At 36.4% G+C, this 20,737-nt stretch overlaps 1 protein-coding gene across 1 annotated transcript in view; it reads left to right on the top strand.

Moving 5' to 3' along the window:
* The window catches only part of LOC129262158 (amiloride-sensitive sodium channel subunit gamma-like), a 46,335-nt gene extending 25,852 nt beyond the window's left edge, over positions 1 to 20,483 (top strand). Inside the window, exons 7-11 of the mRNA XM_064100175.1 lie at positions 302 to 377; positions 4,444 to 4,501; positions 10,906 to 10,982; positions 15,711 to 15,786; positions 16,835 to 20,483. Of these exons, the coding sequence (XP_063956245.1) occupies positions 302 to 377; positions 4,444 to 4,501; positions 10,906 to 10,982; positions 15,711 to 15,786; positions 16,835 to 17,038 (491 nt within the window). The 3' untranslated portion in view covers positions 17,039 to 20,483. The remainder of the gene's footprint in view (positions 1 to 301; positions 378 to 4,443; positions 4,502 to 10,905; positions 10,983 to 15,710; positions 15,787 to 16,834) is intronic.
* The last annotated feature ends 254 nt before the right edge of the window (positions 20,484 to 20,737 follow it).

Genomic DNA, 20,737 nt, shown 5'->3' with positions numbered 1-20,737 from the left:
TATCATCTTAATATCTATCCAAAAATAAGATTTTTTTGTTAAAAATGTCAATTCTTTGTTCCATCCGCCATACTTGGACAACGCAATTTTTGGCTCATACCGCCAGTGATCCTCAGCAAATAACTGCATCACATTTTAATCCACTTCTACTCCACCCCCCCCCCCCTCTCTCTTTCTCTCTTTCTCCTTTCTCTTTCTTTCCATCTTCGCATCTCCTCTGTTTTCCCTCTATAATGTGTACTATATTCTCGTCCCCACGGTTTTCTTTCATTGTCTCTCTCTCTCTCTCTTTATTTTCTAGAAAAGGAATGTTTTAAAAGGGCAACAGAGCAGTACATCAACCGAGAAATCATTTGCGATTGCAGGACGCCTTGTCGGTAAGGAAATAAAGTCAGTTCCTTTAATGCATTGTGTCACTGAAAGCAAGATTTTGAAGTATGATACGTTTATTTGTATGGATACTTACCCGGAAGAGAAAAAAATGGCCGAATCTCGTAATGAAACAGAACACTAATAAGAGAACCGGGAATGTTTATCATCGGGAGATCAATAAATCTTAAAATAATTGGTTATCTGGTCGCTGGGCCGTGTCGTAGTCACTGGTGAAATGATGTTCTGCATGTTCTCAATTTCTTAGCATCCACTTTGCAGACGCTTTTTTGGAACATTGAGAATCTATTTAAAACGCCCGTCAAATCACAATGGACAGATTAGAGGTCATTGTCGAAAGTTGGTGGACCGGGACAGCACATCGTCTTAAGATTCGGACCGAACAAAAAAAAATGCAAATATATCGTTTGTCCAGGGCGACACTGCTGCTTTGATTATCTGATTTTCGACAAAGGCTGCTTTGTTATGAAGGGTGTTTGACAAAAGATTCTCTGCGTTATAGAAAGCGTCTGCGAAGTGATTGTAAAATGCCCTATACTATCGTACATGTATGCAGAGCACTATGCCACATATATAGTCACACCTGTGAAACCGACTCCATCAGAGGAGTGCTTCGTGAAAAGAATTGTCGGATGTTTTTCCCACAAATAAGTTGTCATAGTAACAATACTTCTCAGCCAATCAAAATCAAGGAAAGTTTCAGAGCTGTCAGCTTGTCATACAGGAAATGTTGATGGAACGCCCCCCCCCCCCCCCCCATCGACCTATTACGTTATTCTAATTACATAAGATCGGTCGATTTAAGGTCGGATTCATTGGCGTGACTGTTTCAGAATATCTTCATGGCGTTAAACAAGAAATGTCTTGAGCAGTGTATGAACCTTAGAAGGGCCATGTACAATAAAGTAAAACGCGACAGTCATACCAACGAAACAGACCTGACCGATCAAACTATTGATTGATTGATTAATTATATTTGGCAAGTCACCGTAACATATATACAGTAGCATTAAAAACAACAGGCTTGCACAGGATGACCAACGGAAGCTCGAAAGCTTATTTCCAGTGGGGTCCTCAACATATAGAATTAAGATAATAAAATGGTAAAATTATACTATTTACATGTTTAAAAAATGAAGAAAAAAAATCAGAATTTACTATTACCAATAAATAAGATATAGAGATAATATATACAAGAATATAACGAAGAAGAAGAAAAGAAGGAGAAGAAGGAGGAGAAATAGAAGAAGAAGAAAGGGGAGGAGGAGGAGAAGGAGAATTACGGAAGAAAAAGAACGAGGAAGAAAAAGAATAAGGAGAAGAACAACAGCAAAAACAGCGACAACAATAACAACACGAAGAGGAGAATAGAAGGAAGAGAGAAAAGAAATAGAAAGAATAGAAGAAATGACATATCGAAACTTCAATCAAATATGTGAAATAAATAATAATATCTGGTAGACAAGAGAAAAGAACGTGGTCAGTATTCAGGCTAAATCAACCGTATAACATATCATTTGCATCTTCTCTTTGACTCTCAAGTGAAAGATTTTCTTTCAATTTCCTCTTAAAATGCAAAAAGTTTCCTATTTCCTTTATATCATTGGGAAGAGAATTCCAATGTTTTATAGCATTGTAATAAAAGGAGTTACCAGTACTACCTACCCTTTCTGGTAAGCCAAAGTTGAAATGGCTGTTTCTTGTATTATAGTTATGTAATTCGGTAACTAGATTAAAGTTTGATCCAATATAATGATTCGATCTATTGTGATATATTTTATGCACGTGGTGCAAAATAAGCTGTTTTGATCTTTTGTTGACTTCAACAAAAGATTTCGTTAAGGCTTGGTCCCACTGCACTTACGGATGCAGAGAGGATGTATAACGGAAAAGAATCTTGCCATCCGTTGGAAAACGTTATGTATCCGTTGTGTACTCTTTGTATACGTGTTTCATACACTCTATATCCATCGAGCATCCGTCCACTGTGATTTTATTGCTCGCCCATTTTGTTTATTGTCTAGAGCGGATGAAAACGGATGGAGCCACCCCGAAATTTTGCTTGTCTGCAGACTGTATCCGTTATGAATACGTTTTGTGTCCGTCGGCAATCAGAAATTTTTTCTTAAGAATTTTGTTGACTAATATCGTCTTTGAAATGATGCTTGAAAAGATGCGATATGGACTTTTAAAAAAAGATGAGAGTATTGTCATTTTTTAAAAGAAATCTCTGTAAAGACGCGCAAGCGGATAGTGCAAGCGTATTTGATTGACGCAATTTCAGAGCTATAAAAGCGCGCTTCTCATTGGATATTGATTCAAAAATAGGTGTGTCTTACAGAGATAAAATGAAGATAAAATTGTTCTCAGAATACCAATTCGGAGATATTTTAAGGGTATTTTATCTCAATGATTTTAACGGAGATAAAATATTTTATTTGATCTGAGATAAAATGGATCTCAGGCCTTTATATAGTATTGTGTATCGTCGGTCGGTTAGGAGTCTGTTTCGTTGGTGTAACTGTAAATTCACTTGCACTTATGCATGCTCTGCATGTGCCAAGGTGTTGGAACAGATGCGGTTGGGCTTTTCATCTATATGTCCCCAGTCAACGCTCGCTTTAACGATTATGAGGTGTTTGAACCTCACACCAATAGGCCTACTCCTCCGGCTACTCCTACCTGTATATTAATAATACATCATCATTAACTTCTCATCTCGAATTCCCGGTGAGGATGCTTCATAGATCACCGACATACTTCTCACCTGCATGGTGACGCCATACTGTCCTACCACAAGTATTGACTACATTTCCAGGGAATTCCACGGATAAGGTTTAAGAGAAGATATCGGCATGGATGCTAATAGATCTGGGGTGGTGACCCATATTTCATACAAACACAAAATACTTTCCCTCAAGTTTTTCAAGACATGTGAGACGTCTGCTTTAAGTTGTTCTTTTCAGTATAGATAATTATACTGAGAGTTGAAAATGATTAGTGTTGTGGCGTTTTGAAATGTGACATTCGAGGGGAGATCAGTGGCGTGCCCCCCCCCCAAAAAAAAAATCACGACCAAGAAAAAAAAAAAGAAGGATGAAGTATGATATTATTTTCTTGAATATTATGTCAAATTCTATCACAAAATTGTATTTTTGTAATAACAACTGTCTTTTTTTTAATATTTTTTTCCCGATGCGCCATATCTCCCCCCTTATTGTTGGCTCCTTACGCCACTGCTATACATGTTTCAAAATAATTCTAAAATGGTTGTTACTCCAATCAATCTTGAAAATCACATTTCGTTATTTCCCCTCTCTCTGATTCGCCCAGAAAGAATTCGAAACACTTTCCCTTATAATATGTGTATCAGATGTTAAATTGACCAGGGGCCCGTAACACAAAGTTTAACAATCATCGTAGAACATATTTCAACGATTGATTGCTTTAACTACAATGTCCAATTAATCGTGAAAATCAGGATTAATTCATTAATCAATAAACTTTGTGTTTCGGGACCCAAGAACTATGCACAAGTCTGACACGCACGCCTTCTCAATGAACGGTTTGGCTCATTCCGATTAAAAAGTAATCCAATAATAGTTCAACTTGGCTCAGGAATTAGCCGGACTGGCCAACATACAGACAGTACACCACTTGCACCCTGACATGGACAGCATCTACGGCTAGCAGTGAAGTTGTCAAAAGCAACCAACATTAAGAAAAGGTCAAATCCGCAAGGGTCCATGTTTAGGCTTTAACATCCAATCAATATTTCATGTTTTGGGTGCTTTCCAGAAACTGATGTTCATGATTGGTGTGCGTTGCTTTAATGTGACATACCCTGAGGTTGAATTGCGGTTGTGCCCACTGATACATACCAGCAGACCAATCATATGCATGATGATAAGTGATTTGACATGTGTTGAGACATGTGTTGGTTGAAGAAGTTGTATAAAAAGGCCACTTAAAAATTTATTCTTTTCTGAATACCTTTTTATACATGTTTTAGTCATCTGATATTTGGTATATTCCTTTGAATATTTTTTATAGTAAAAGTTTCTACAAGGAAACAATATCAGAAGCAGTCTGGCCGAATGATCAGCATCGGGTAAGTCATACTGTTTTAATTATCACAATATAGTAGTAACAGAGTAGTTTATGTAATTGACGTAAAAGTAGTAGTAATATAAGTAGGCAGGAAAAAATATAGTTGGCCAATTGGTTATTGCATTGATAGATGTGATATAGTAGTTATATAAGTAGTAAAATCAATTACCAGTAGTAGTTATAGAAGCAGCCGGGGTATAGCAGCAGCAGTAGTAGTAGTAGTAGTAGTAGTAATAGTAGTAGTAGTAGTAGTAGTAGTAGTAGTAGTAGTAGTAGTAGTAGTAGTAGTAGTAGTAGTAGTAGTAGTAGTAATAGTAGTAGTAGTAGTAGTGGTAGTGGCGGTAGCAGTAGTAGAAGTAGTAGTAGTAGTAGTAGTAGTAGTAGCAGTAGTAGAAGTAGTAGTAGTAGTAGTAGTAGTAGTAGTAGTAGTAGTAGTAGTAGTAGTAGCAGTAGTAGTAGTAGTAGTAGTAGTAGTAGTAGTAGTAGTAGTAGTAGCAGTAGTAGCAGTAGTAGTAGTAGTAGTAGTAGTAGTAGTAGTAGTTTGACAGTATAGATTTCACGTTCTTTGTCCAGTAATTCCCGAGGACAACTCATGTACATAGTTATGTTTATCAATAACGAGAAATCTTCCTTTCTCCTTATAATCTAACGGCTATGTCAGGTTCTATGGTGTTTTTCTGAAGTATCTTAAATATAGTTTTAAAGAGCATATACATACTGTTTTAGAAGATTCAAGAAAATTAAATAAGTAACTTCAGTAAAGAAATGCTCGAATTGACGAAGTGATTTCTGTGAATGACTAGAAAATGACAATCCAGATTATTTGAGGTGCAACATTCACGTTCCGAGTGGGTGTTTGGGAGGGGCGCCAGTACAAATAACGAATTTTAATTTTATTATTTAACGATCTGACCCTAAAATTTGTTAAAATATTACCGTGATTACGCCGCTGTGACGCAACATAATATGTAATGTGTGAAGAAAAAATGATGACTTGACATCTACTGAAGATGAGCCCTCTTGACTACCTCATCAATGATTCAGTTAACAGGTCTTAAAAAGGGCCCATTTGGCAATGCTCAGATAGAAGCAGGAAATGGAATTCGTCGGTCACCTTGCCACATTCGCGTTCAATAAAACCATATGAGATGACGGCCCTTTAAAAGCAAATAGCAAAGCGAAGCCGTGGAAGCAATGTCTAACTAAACTTTCTAATTAATTTGAGGGTGGTCACGATTATTAAGACCAACATTTGAATTCGTCGCTAAATTTCTATCGTAAAGTATGGCTCTAACTATATGCAATTTTTTTATTTAGTTAATATTATGATAACCAAACTGATCGATGATTAGTTCATAACCATTATGTGGGAAGAATATTGTCTCTTCTTTCTCAAATGTATCTAGAAATATCATGTATCCACATCCAGGAATGCCCAACACTCTAAAAAAAATGTGAAATCAACTTATGAAAGGTTGGAGGAATGACAATCTTTCCTAAATGTTGCATTTACCACTTCTAAATGGTTCAACCCAACATTTAAATTATTGGATTCAGCTTTATGCAAGGTTGGATAGAACATTTGGAAATGGTTGTGACTCCCCTAATACCCCCATCTCACTAGGAAGGCGATCATAGCGACCATGGCGATCTGTGTAAATCCCGCAAATCGTAGCAGAATCTTCCTCGAATTCTATTTTTAGCATGCGAGACGATTGCACTGCAACTTCTCTGCGACCGACCTGCGCTGAAGGCGATGGTAATACGCTGAAAGTACGACGATGCCACTTTCTTGCGACGATTCGAGGCAGATGTGATGCGCTGCTTCTGCGATCAAAGCGATCGTTCAACGAGTCTCATACGCTAATTAGGACCTCGGTACGGTGCACAGTGGGCCGAGGCGAAACAAAAGTGCGCCAAAAGTCCTTTTGGGCAATTTCAGATTTTTTATTTTTGTTATGCCCAGCTGAAAGACAACACTTTGAAGAATACTTCAGAAAAATATTTTATTCCGGAATTTGCATAAAGGTTGTTAATTTCCTACCTCAAATCGTTAAATGTGACATTTTGCGAAATTTCGCGTATATGATAACTTAGTTGAAAAACAGGCCATTTCACAGGAGGTTTTTTATGTAGGAATCTGAAATGGCTCCCACATAATCCTGATATATATTTTTTTTCGTGTGAAAGGGTTCAAAGTAGATAAAAGACACCTTTCAGGAGGTTTATAGGATGATTATTCATCGAAATAGGCTAAAAATCCATGTTTTTTGCATTTACATTAGAAACGTTTAGATTTCCGTGGATTTCCGTCTAAATTATATAAGCATCATTTTTCCCGATGTCTAAGCTTTAAGTCGATACCAAATTTAGCTGCCCGTTTTTGCCCGTTGTCATGTTAGAGCCGATTTTACTTGACACAACACCCCAAAAACCTGTTAAAAAGTTGTCACTTTTATACCGCGCAGTCATCGTAGCGCACCGTATGGGTGTACATTGCCGTTCGCTTTTGCACGGCGAGGACAATTCCCCTTCCATTCCATGAAAATGACATGAATTCCGGGCATAATGTAAACAAAATAAAGGTTGCTAACGCAAATAAGGGCTAAACCCACAACTCTTCCAAAGTTAAAACTTACTTGTAGAATAATTTAAGCCCAAAACCCTCCTCATAATGATACATTCGTGGTGTTATATACTCTGCGTTTTACACAAGTCAACATAGCTTGATAAAGCACGGTTAATATTTTTCAGATTTTAATTTTTTTTTTTTAATCTAATTAATGATCATTTTGATGCAATATAATCATTTTCGGCATCTCATACACACTTTTTAGGCATGTGAGAAGCATAAACCAACATTCACTCTAGTCAATCTTAAAGTAGCACATAACACAACATGTATATACTACACATTGTTTAGCGTAATTTGTCTTTTCACAAATAGGTTTTAAGTAGCCAATCAAAATTTGGTATCAACGTGACGTCATATCGGCTTTAGATTATGTTCAGTCGATTCTACGCCCAAAATGTTCAAATAAAAATCTAACACGGAATATAAGTTTGGCGCACTTTCAACTCATTCTGGCCCACTGTGCGGTGGTGCTACGAATGGAGCGATTATGTTACGTTCATGATGGGCTCTTGAAACGATTTCAAGTAATCGGCATATTAATCGCGGCACATGACACATTTTTCAGTCGACTGTCAACCTCCGACCAACATGGATGTTCAGAATTTGGTTGGACTTATACATCTTAGCATTCTACAACAACATCAGTTAAAAGTTGAATGCGATGACAGGAGAAGGAGGAGGCCAAAAAGATACAGGGTCCGATCCTGGCTGTCACCTATCATAATATACAATATTTATTAAATTTTCATTCTAAAGATGTCGATGAGCCTAATAGTTAATATGAGGGATGCATCCAGAATTTCATAAAAGAGCATAAAAATCTTTGATATTCTGTTTTTTTTTTTCCACAAAAGTTTGTCACTCAAAAATATTTGGTAAATTCCTTTCAAATTTGCTGACAAGAAGTAGTCTACTGATGTGAGAGCACTCATAAAAAAGGGAGGGGGAGGAGGGGGCACAATGCCAGAATCTCCCTAAAGATTGCCTTTCCCGATCAATACATTAGTGATCGAATCATTAACAAATTTGATATTGTCTACTGTCACTGTGGTTAGAATTCAATCTAGTTTTAAAACATATAGTCAACTTATATTTTTCTGCAGAGGTAACCCATTTCGTCATCAAAACATGTGAGCGTCTTTTTTTCTCTTTCCAGTTGGCTCAGCAGTAAGATTTTCATCCTCCTCCTGTACCCCCTCCTCCTCCTCTACCTCCTCCTCCTATATAACCCCTTGTTCTTCCTCTTCGACCGCCGGCCTAAGAGGGGTAGCTTTGGCAGCTTTCCCTTTTTTGGTCCTTTTTCTGGGAGGTATGTTTGAAAACGTCGTGGTGTCGCCTCGTAATCTGCTGCAAATATGATAATCTGCCACCATCGGCACGGCGTTTTATAGCAGTGCGGACGGTCGTTGCGCAATCGCTGCCCGGTCATCAGCGGCGCAGCAAAAGCGCAACGCGAATGCCTGTAGCGGGCTGAGAACGTGTGCCACATGCCACCCAAAGAAAAAAGCGTCGCGGTGGAAGCTGTGTGAAGCGTGTCGAGCGCAAGGCAGTCGCCTTGTAAACGGAAGCAGCGTACCAGAATTGTCTTGGGAACGGGCCTGAAAACCACGGGCGATCGGTGCCGCTTTTAATATGCGCTTATACTACGCTTTATGCGTTGGGGCTCCGTTACAGCTACGGATATGTCGTTTGTAATACGCTCATGACTCGATTGTGATGCGCTTTAGCACCTCCGCGATCTCGCTTCGTAAGTTTTGAACATGTTCAAAATTTTGTGGCGACCAGCAGTGGCGTAGACAGGTTCGTACACCTGGGGGGGATGACTGGGTTGCCAACGCTTGTGAGGGCGCGAAGCGCCCGAGCGAGGGAGCGAAGCGACCGAGCGGGGGGAGGGTGTGGGAGGGGGGTGTCCCCCCTCCCACGGTAGGGAGCTTTTGCAATTTTGAACTTGAAATCGTGCAATCTGATGCATACTTAATGAGGTAAAATAACACACACAAGCGCGCACGCACACACACACATACTAACACACACACACACACACACACACCCTCACACACACACACACACGGGTGCGCGCACCACACACATACTACACCTTGAATGGACAGACATACATCGACAAGATCTACACACCGTGGCATACGAATACAGAATGGACTGACACATAGTATTGCATATTGAACCACACTACGTATTTATTTATCTCTGTGAATTTTGCTGTTACACCTCTTCAGAAAAAAAAACCAATGTCAACTGTGTACACGCAGGTATAGTCTTTGTTGTCTTGATATGGGTATGTGGTTATGAATGAAAACAGCCTCTGTGGCCATTTGTGAATAGAACACATAAACAACAAACAAATAACAATATGTCTGTTCATTATAAAGCATAATGAATACGTACATACTATGCTTTTTTTTACCTCAAAGAAACAGGCATAGTATCCATAGATGGATATTGGTTGGCGGCTCATTAACATACAGATACAAAAAACATAAACAGTATCACTATGATCCATGGAGTAACAATACTGCTTTGTAAGTTTGTGAAGAAATCGGAACCATAACGGCATTGCATCGTTTCAAATTAGGGCATTATTTACTTCTATTTGATCTCAGTCTTATAATAGTAATAATAATAATAATAATAATAATAATAATAATAATAATAATAATAATACAAATAAAAAATAATACTAATACAAATAATAATGCTAATACTAATAGGTTCCTTTTATCTCGCATTTCAAGACAGGGTAAATTCACACTGCGCTTTACATGAAACAAACTTCTTTAAACATTTCAAACTTATGTCTTCATGCATCAATCAACATACTTTAAATGAATACAAAACAAAGTGCATCTTAAATAAAACAAAAATAAATAAATAGTTAACAATACAGAAAAGATAACCACAAAATACTTGTAAGATTTTCTTTTTTTTACCGTCTGAATTGGCTTTCACCATGTGAATGCGGCTAATAACAATAAACACAATTACAATAATGATGAGGATTATTATCATCATCATAATTATTATTCTTATTGATATTATAATTGTTATCATTATTATTACTATTATTATCATCATTATGACTTATTAAGTAACCAAATATCATTCCCCAAAACCTGGGGGGGATGATTGTACATGCCATCCCCCCCACCTTGTGAGGTGGGGGGGATGCATCCCCCTCATCCCCCCCGTTGTCTACGCCCCTGGCGACCAGGAAGATGGTGGTGATCCTTGCCGCTTCAGAAAAGATGAAGGTACGACGGAGAAGATTGAAAAGATCAAGCCACGATTAAGCTACGTTATACAACGCTTTGTCGATTTTTGACGATCGCAGTGGAATCACCATCTAGTGAGATGGGGGTATTACCTTGTAATTGTTGATTTAACATTTATCTTTTTTTATAGTGAATGATTTTGGGGAAGAAGGCCCTGGATCCGGGGCTGGTGGCAGACTTTTGCGTATGATTTTAAATGTGCACATTGTTTATGCTTTAATCTTCCTGCTCTTCAAATCAAGGGTTATTTACAATAACAGTTGACATTTTTATTCCAACTGCCATCATGATGAAACAACCTTTAATGAACATTACGCCACTTTACGGACATAAAATGTATCACACCAACATTTTCCACGGATCACCATACATTTATGAAATTATAAACAATATTTCTCTTCATTATTATAAAACTGTATTTTTGTATTTATATTTCTATATCAAAATTTAATAATGATAATACTATTGATTAATCACTAGCCGACAGTACTGGAAGGGATAAAACAACTCTCAGATCATCTACGAGACAGGATTGAAAATAACACCCAGTTTATAGAGTGAGTATTGTGAAACCAAGATTTCCTCTTAATTCTCTCTCCCAGATTTTTAGGCATTTGCTCATTGATAATTTTGTTTATATTCGTAATTGGACAAAAGTCTAAATATTGAAAGAAAATATGGTAGTTGACTGGAAAGATCCAACCAAGTTCACAACAAATATTGTATACTTCAACGATATAAGCATTAGGCATGTATCTTTAACTCTTCCCTTCTCCTTAATTCTCTCCCTCTCTCTATTTATTTTCCGTCTCTACCCCTCCCTCCATTCCTCTCTCTCACATACACACACACACTTTTCTATTCTTGTTTATTCGTTCTTTCTTTTTTATTCATTTCTTTCTTTCTTTTCCTCTCTTTTTTTCTTACTTTCCCCTTCGTTCTGTGTTCCGTCTTGAAAAAAATCTTTATCGATCTCTTTCTAAATTCTCTCTCTGTTTCTGTGTGTCTGCCCGTCCCAAACCCTCACTCAATCCCTTCTTATCGCTGCAAAAATATATTATGGACTACATCATGAAATAAATTTTATTCAAGAAGGTGCGGTTCCATTGTTGTGTTGACACTGCCAACAATGTTTTCCCTTTGATACATCACATGTCATTATATTATGCATATTTGATTTGTCTTGACAGCGAGGAACATCGCTAACAGGGTATGGTAATGGAAAGTGTCTTGAATGTCAATACATTTCTAAGTTACTCTTTCCAGGATTTGGTGTTATCATGGAGCTCCATGGTGTTATGATAGTTGGGAACTCAAATGTATGCTTTCATGAAAAACGGATAAAAGGAATGATGCATTAGATAAAAAATCGTATAACGAAATAATGTCTGCATAGATCATTGTCAGACTATTTTTTATACGCCCGTCCTAGGACAGGCGGTGTCCGTCCGTCCGTTAATTTTTCCTTGTAAACGCGATAGCTTCAGTTTGACCTAACCTAGGCTCATATAATTTGGTGTGTATGATACTAGCATAGATCCCAGGAAGCCTATTGATTTTGAGGTCAAAAAGTCAAAGGTCAAGGTCACACTGACATGTTTTCATCTTACCCTTCTGAAGTCCTTGTAAACGCGATAACTTTAGTTTAACTTAACCTAGGCTCATATAATTTGGTGTGTATGATACTAACATGAATCCCAGGAAGCCTATTGATTTTGAGGTCAAAAGGTCAAAGTTGAAGTTGCCACCTTCCACTTTTCTTGCTTGATCAATAACTCAATTTTCCGCGTTACCGGCGGGCGTATTATGTGCTCGCCTTAGCGACTTATCAAACCTGTAGCATATGATAATGATAATAATGATAATGATAATGATAATAATAATAATAAGAAGAAGAAGAATAATAATATTAATAATAAAATAATATTTCTTTCTTTTCAGTATTTCTACGATAAAATTCCAATAAACAACGACGATACATTACAGAATATTTTAACTACAGAAAATTACACATTACAATCACTAGTTCAACAAGAAAAATGTGAATATGGTGAAGAAAAGAAATAACTTCGTTGTTCAAATTTGGGAGGAAATTACCTCGATTCCACATTTTGGTACTTCAATACTGCAATGAATCAACAATTACAATTGTTTGGTCATGACCAGAAAAGTGACAAAATAACCGATATTGTTACTATAAAAAAGTCATGGTTCAATTACATAAAGCAGTGGCGTCATGAGCCAACTTTCTAAAAATTTCGGGGGTTTTCACACAAGATCTAACTTTGTGATAGATTTTGACGCAATGCTAAGAAAATAATGTCATATTTCACAATTTTTCCTTTCATTTTATTTCTTTTTCTTTTCTTGGTCGTGAAAAATTGGGGGCCCATGACCCCAAGCCACCGCCCCCCCCCCCCCCTCCATGTGCGCCATTGATTCATAGAGATACTAGTAGTTGATAAAAGACAAAAATAACATACTTTCTTAAGTTTAATACTTAAATAAAGTCTGTATAATTTATTCCAAACGATTCATGAGTAACCTTTGAAGATACAACCCCGTTCCTAAGCTCACAATATTTCTTCTGCGTAAAAGAACACACTAATGCAGCAATTTATGTTTATATTACATGTTGGGCAAAGACAGTCGATCGATTTTGTAATGTTTAACATGTATTCAAAGTCATGCTCCCCGTTCATAAAAGATGTGACTGGAATACTCATTAAAACCATGGACCTATTAGAGATGGACATTCACCGTTATCGTTTCTTTGATCGAACGAGATCCGTCGCCTAGTGATTATGTGCATCTTAAAGGGATGGTCCAGGCTGGAGATATCTATATCTCAATAAATAGAGTAAAATTCACAAAGCAAAATGCTGAAAATGTGATCAAAATTGGATAAAAAATAACAAAGTTATTGAATTTTAATGATTTGCATTATTCCAGTGAAACAGTTCTAGGCAGGTCTTTATGAATATTCATTAGTTGTGCTGATGATGTCATATCCCCACTTGTTCTTTTTTTTTATTATATGAAATTAGGTGTATTCAAAAAAATTCTACAAAGAACTAAAACAGTTGGACAACTGATTAAGTGCATTAGTTATTTATTGTCACAACTTATTTCATCATAATGGAAACACATCATTTACACATGTATGAAAAAATGAAACATTTATGATTTCATGTAATAACATAAGAAAAGGGAAAGTGGGGATGTGACATCATCAGCCCACCTAATGAATATTCATGACAATGTGCATATAACTGTTTTCACAAAATATTGACAAAATTTCAAATTCAATAACTTCGTTATTTGTTATCCAATTTTAATGAATTTTTTTGCATTTTGCTCTGTGAATTTTACTCTATTTATTTAAATATAAATATTTCAGCCCGGACCATCCCTTTAATGAGGAACATAGAGGTGTTTGGACAATGGCGACTACCAAGGCGTTTCTGATTATTTACAAAGGCACAGCTTTCCTGGTTTTGGTTTTGTTGGCTGATACCCTTTTCAACCAACATGCTTTAGATATGAAGCAGCAAAATTAAGAAGCCGACGAGTCTGTGATATAAAATATGTTATTATTTGCAGTCAGACCGCAGGTGACAGGTCCCTATGCTAATGAGCAAAAAGGCCAGATTCATCCAAATCATCTCGTGGCTGAATCCTCCTCCTTGCAAAATCTCGTGATTCGTGAGATTTTCTTTCTCTAAGAATTTACCTGTTTTAAATGAAATATTATTGCACCATCAGATAGAGTAAATGTTACTCTTTTATATTGGTTATTTATTTTGTATACAATATTTTGTTAAATAAGTAAATTTCTGGCCTGAAAATGTGCCTCAAAACTGAATTTTCTTCCTCTGTTTTCTTTTGCAAATTGTGCAAAACTTTTTATTTTTAGCCTCAATGATATAAACAACACCATAAAGCTGAACTTCTGTACTTTCTCACAATGCCAATTTTGATATGTGGCACCTTTTAATCGGGTCAAGTTCACACTTTTCCCACCAAGGTACAAGACGAGATTTCTGAAATTTTGTACTTGCATGAAATCCAGAGTTCTGATTGGCTGGATAAGGTTCACAGAACAAAAGGCGCGGGGAATTTGAGGAGATTACCACATGGGAAGTGTGACCATCCCATGAACCCAGGCACTGGAACCGTTAGAATTTGCCTGTGTGTGGTCTCTTTGACCAATCAGAGTGCAGTATTCTTGTTTTCAAGCTAGTTTATGTAATTGGCCAATGAAAAGTGTGATCTTGACCCGATTAAACCAATTCTTATTTTAAAACCTATACCATTTTAAAGCATACATTTTCAGCTTTATCATGATTTAAAAATCATTTGGGCTCAAACAAAAATAAAGTGTGAAAATGGCAGCTTTTGTCAGGTGAAAATAATTATTTTGTAGCATATTTTAGATCAAAATTTTAACCTATATTACAAAATCTTTGAATAAATTTAAACACATGACCTGGAAGAATGATTCTTCTTCTTTACAATAATACCAAAATCATGAAATTCGATGCACAATTAGAGCAGCAATGACCGAATGAAAAGAGGTGTTTTGGTCCGCATCAAGCTCATTAAATATGCAAAACATCTCAAGTCATGAATATCACTTGGATGAAAGAAGCCACTTTCTTGGGACCTGCCGTCTGACTGTTTGATCCGCACATTTCCGCACGCACATAATGACCTCAATAACAAGAGTTAAGCGCTCTCTACAGGATATGAGACATGGCTCTCTGGAATATTAGGAGGAAAATTGGAAAATGGGATTATAAATAATAGGCAATCAATCACAATATTGCCTCTATCTTAAAATATACTTACTTTTTCCCAAATAAAACACATGGAACTAAGATTGCCAAAGGTAAACCAGAACCTCCACATCGATTTTCCAGGATTTAAGTGATTTATCATCTTCTGCATGCGCATATACAGTTTGTACAATATCAATGTCTAATCACGAACTGCAGTTCTTTCAACTCATGGCCCAATTGACGGCGGAACACGGTAGGATGAAAGTAAAAAATATGAAGAGAATGTTATTCAGAGCACAATGACGGTCACATGTTAGTGATTCATTAACTATTCGATGAGTGTCCATCTTTAATAGGTCCATGATAAAACCAACCAGATAGAAATGTACTTTTGCATCTTTGAATTGATGATCGCACTTCAGAACGCGATGATTTTCTAAGAATTCTATGAAAATGAGATGAATGGAGTCCTTAATTTTTAATATCAATCTGTTTGATTTACAGTACCAATGTTGTCAAAGTGATTGTCTATTTTTCAAGCTTGGAATACGAAAATTTCTACCAGACGCCAGAATATACCGTGAGTATGGATTATACAACTAGTGATAGGGCCTGAGGAGCATTTCATAGGCTTTTCATCGTTTCAGCGTTTTATCGTTTCATAGAGCGTTTCAGGGCTTGTCGGACATTTTATCCGACAAACCCTGTTATATCCGACAGTTACCATAACAACACTGCTTGTGAGATACGCCTTATTCCCCTTTTCTGATTAGTGTATAGGCCTTCTTAATAAACACAGACAGTGGTATGGGGGAAGGGCAGCCGCCCTTGTGATTTTTTTTTTCAAGTGATTGAAAACCAAAGGGAGAGAACAAAATTAAAGGGTATGTAAAAAATGTGTAAAAAAAAGGGGGAAGAGAATTTTTTTTTACTACTTTTGTGTCATCTCACATTCCTAGCGAAGAAAACATACCTATAAAAAAGAATGAGGCGATGCCACAAATCGCAATCAAGAGCCATCGTTTTATCTAATATGTGTCTATCTAACACATGGACATTATTATTGGGTTATGGTTTATGGTTGCAACATGGATAAAGATAATTTCCTAGTTGGCATACAATTACTACAAGCAACATATACAAAAAGATGAAAAGTGTGTAATCAAATGGGTAAAAAAATTGAGAGATAAATTTGCAGAGGAAGTCAATTGATTAAGACATACTTGGGCATGAGAATTTGCCGAAGGTTTATTTATTTATGATTAAAACATAATCATGATTTGCGATATGTTTTGTTTTCTTAGAAGAGATGGTACACTCTTAAAAAAAAGTGTTGTTTAGAATATGTGTCCGACCGACCGAAAATGGTCAAAATGAACCAATCTGTTGGTAAGAATCTACAAGAATATAGATTGATATTGACCACTTCATCGAACGAAGACATATCACCATCAGATTGGATTTCCTGTGACCAATTCTTTTTAAGAGTGTAGCTCGAAGAACGATGCCTTTCAATTCTATACTCCACTTTAGCGGAACATCTCCTGAGTATATGGATAAGAATAGATATATATTTTCGCGTCAAATACCATTTCATGTTTGATAACATTACACATTTTATTTTTCAGGTTTATGATCTCATCAGTGCACTTGGAGGTCAAGTGGGTTTATGGATCGGGGTATCCGTCTTAACCGTCTTCGAGTTCATTGAACTCCTCTACGACATTTTAAAATATGGCTGCACAAAATTGACTAAACTAGGAAAGAGGACGGTATTTGCAGGAGATACAATCGAAAGGGACCCAGTAGAACATGATCTGCATAAATGCTGACATGACGTGTGCTTCACCATTATTCTTTGTGCATATAAAATCGTCTGTGTGACAACTGGCGGCATCCTATTTTATATGAAGTTAAAAAAGCTGATCCTCTGTACAGGACAGATCAACAACCTGACTGGGCCAGGATTCTATATACCAATGTTTTCAGAATGTCATAGACAAAAGTGACCTCAACTGCCATATTTTGGCATGTTTCGATTATGACACTGTCATGGCTCGGAAGCACATTGGATGTAGCAGATAAATGAGTGAAAGATTGCTGAAATACTTGCACTCCTTCTTCATGTTTTCATGACATTATTGAAACGAAATAGCATTGATTCTGTCAATGGTTCTGTGAATAGAACATGGTGGTGCTACCCAAATGTATCTTGCATTTTTTTTGGCAACTAAGTGATAAATCTTTAGAAAGGAAGTTAGCAAATCAATCTAGGTAATCGAAGTTTAGCCACATTAAATCATAAGTCAGTGATTTAAACATAGAGCTATAGCTCTATGATTTAAATATGCATCTCCGATGGTATGGCTCAGTTCTTTAAAGGTTGTTATTTTCTCAAAATCAGCAAACAAACATAGTAATAAAGTATAAGTAAATTAGTTAAGAAACATAGGTGATTTCAAAATATTTTGGGTTCATTTAGCCAAAAGAGTTCATATAAAATCCATTTATTTATCTGCAAATTTAACGTATTCAACGGTTACGTAATGATGGTGTCCATTATATTCCACATACTGAAAATCCTTCTCTATGATTGGTCAAAAGTAAATCACATGTAAATTTATCTTCATCATCTATCACTTGGAGGTCAACCAGAGCGCAGGGCCCTGTGCTAATGAGCAATAGGCATGCTTTATTCAAACCCTCTCGTGGCTGTATTCACCTCCCTGCAAAATGTCGTGAATTGTGAAACTTTCTTTCTCAAAGAATTTTACCACTTTATCTTCAAGTAAAATTCAACATTATTACACCATAGGAAAGAGTAAATGTTACTCTTCTATAATAGTCATTTATTTTAAATGAAATATTTTGATAAATAACTGGATTTTAGGCCTGAAAAGATGTCTGAAAAACAAAATTTTCTTCCTCTGTTTTCTCTTGCAAACTGTGCAAACTTTTTTATTTTGAGCCCAAATAATATCAATATTATCGTAAAGGTCATTCTCTGTACTTTCTCACTACAATGCCAATCTTGATATGTGGCACACTGGAAATGGGTCAGGATCCAGCTATTCCCATCAACATACAAGACGAAATTTCTGAGAAACTTGAAATCCAGAGTTCTGATTGGCTGGATAATATTTGAAAACAACATGCCCGGGTAATTTTAAAACATTACCACATAATGGTGAAAGCGATCTTGGAGCGGCCGCAGGGTGGAAACCGTTGGACTTTGGGTGGATGTATGGTCTCTTTGACCAATCAGAAAGCAGTAATCATAATTTCAAGCTGCAAAATATTAATAGGTGGATCCTGATCCATTTACAACACCTCTTCTTATACAACCTATATCATATTAAAGCTTAGATCTTCAGCTTTATCATGATCTAAAAATCTGAAAATATCAACTTTTGTTAAGTGAAAATGATTATTTTGAGCTTGTTTCAGATCAAAAGTTTCACCTACAGCACAGAATTTTGAAATAAATTTAAACAAATGACCTAAAAGAATGATTCTTCTTCTTTACAATGATACAAAAATTAAGAAGTCTGATAAATATTCAAAGCAGCAATGACCGATTCAAATAGGTGTTTTGGCCCGCACCCAGCTCATTAAATATGCAAAACCTTTCTCGTCATGAATATCGCAGAGTAATGAAGCTACTTTTTGAGGTCCTACCTGCCGACTGCGGTTATTTTGTGTTTCGCTAATCTATCAAGTTAGAGGTCCACCAATCGTTAGCAATATTTGTCAGAGCAAAATGAAAATGTCTTGCACTGTTTACTTACCACTCTATGGTACTAAATTCGAAAAAATGCGTTGCACTGTATAATATTGAGTCTGGTGCAATACTGTATATGTGCGCAGTTTAGTAAAGCAAACCCATACGTGCAGCCGACCCCATAGAAGGAACGAAATTTCTTTTGCGAATTTGTTCATTAATTTTATTCAAATTCAGTTACATTTTTTTTATTTAGTTTATAGAGTAACCGTTTTCCAATAAAGAGTATAAACAGACTCATATTTCGGTTTCTGGTGGTGTGATGTTCTACCAGTTCTTTTGAAAATTTGAATCTTTCCTCTGGAGTTTTCATCGGAATGTTAACTCGTCTAAATTGCCCGTGGCGTGTTTTTCCATTGTTCATTCTACACTGTCCATCAATTGTTTGCTCAATAAAAGCATGCATCCTCGATCGCGTTTTAAAATGCAAACAGTAGTATAAATTGAACCCTGGCGAATTCTTTCATGACTCGTGGCAAAATAATCCATGACCTGTGTCCAGACATTCAAGAGACTTTGTTTCCGTTTAAGTAATAATAATATTTAAGCAATCATTGAAAGATAGTCTCATAATCTGTGAGGCTATTATTAAACTAGAGTGTTCGCAGTGACATCTTTTAAGAGTAAGTAAGAAGGAATCCATATCTCCCTTTTTTTACAACGCTTAAACAATACTTCTGATATGATTTTTGTTTGTATCAGTTTCCCCATGGATTGTTATACCAGGGTATTTGTGTAATTGGTAAACTACGGGTATGAATGAATGAATGAATGAATGGCTGATTACCTGAATTTGCGCTTTTAGTATTGATACGAAACATGCATGTTTATTAGATCCAGTCTAGTTCTCTGTCAGTTTCATTATCGTCGAACTATATCAATCTGTACCTGTAATTATTTTAAAGAATTCGGCTGAAATTTAAAAAAAAATGATAATAATCAAGTGCAGGTTTCTTTTTTTTATTGCTTGATAATTTCCTGCTCATTCTTGCATTTTTTTTCCCAGTGGGGGTATCAAGTTCATAATACCTTTGGGTGGTGTAGTTAGGTAAATCTTACACTGTAAAAAATGAAGTGCTAATTAAGCACTTACAGTGCTTGTATAGTGACTGCACTGCGCGTGCTGGTTTTCTAGTTTAAATTTGAACTAGAAAATCAGCACTCGGAGTGCAGTCACTATACAAGCACTGTAAGTGCTAAATTAGCACTTATTTTTTTACAGTGTACATGACCATTGCACAAACATAAAATGAAATTAGTCCTGAAAAGTCACTCACAAGGTGTTGAGCTGTCAATATTGTGATCTGTATTTTGTGTAAACTCAGAATATGTTTTGTAGCTAGGAAACACAATACAACTTGTGTGCTTCCAACACCAACACCAACACATGACTTGAAAACACCCAGCGTGTGCCGTGGTTCTGATTCGACAGGTCTTCATATAGGCCTTTGACATTGTGTAAGAGGTTATACTGAAATACAAATAATTACTTATACAAAACAACACACTGCCTCACTTTGTTTTTGTTATGTTTTCGCAAGTGTGAGTAAGAATACCCTTTGGATTATTGTGTAAGTGTGAGAGTATCTGTGAGTGTTATTCTTTTACGTTTGAAAACTATTTTTTTACCTCGCCATTAAGATTCGTGTCACTATGATTACCATTTGTAGTTTTTTTTCGGTCTTTGTTGTGTTATAAGTCATAATTTGCAATATTTAAACAGTGCATATGGCAAAAAATGTTCCTATCA

This window comes from Lytechinus pictus, chromosome 5, assembly GCF_037042905.1.
Source record: "Lytechinus pictus isolate F3 Inbred chromosome 5, Lp3.0, whole genome shotgun sequence".
NCBI lineage: Eukaryota > Metazoa > Echinodermata > Echinoidea > Temnopleuroida > Toxopneustidae > Lytechinus > Lytechinus pictus.
This window is presented reverse-complemented; position numbering and strand designations above follow the sequence as displayed.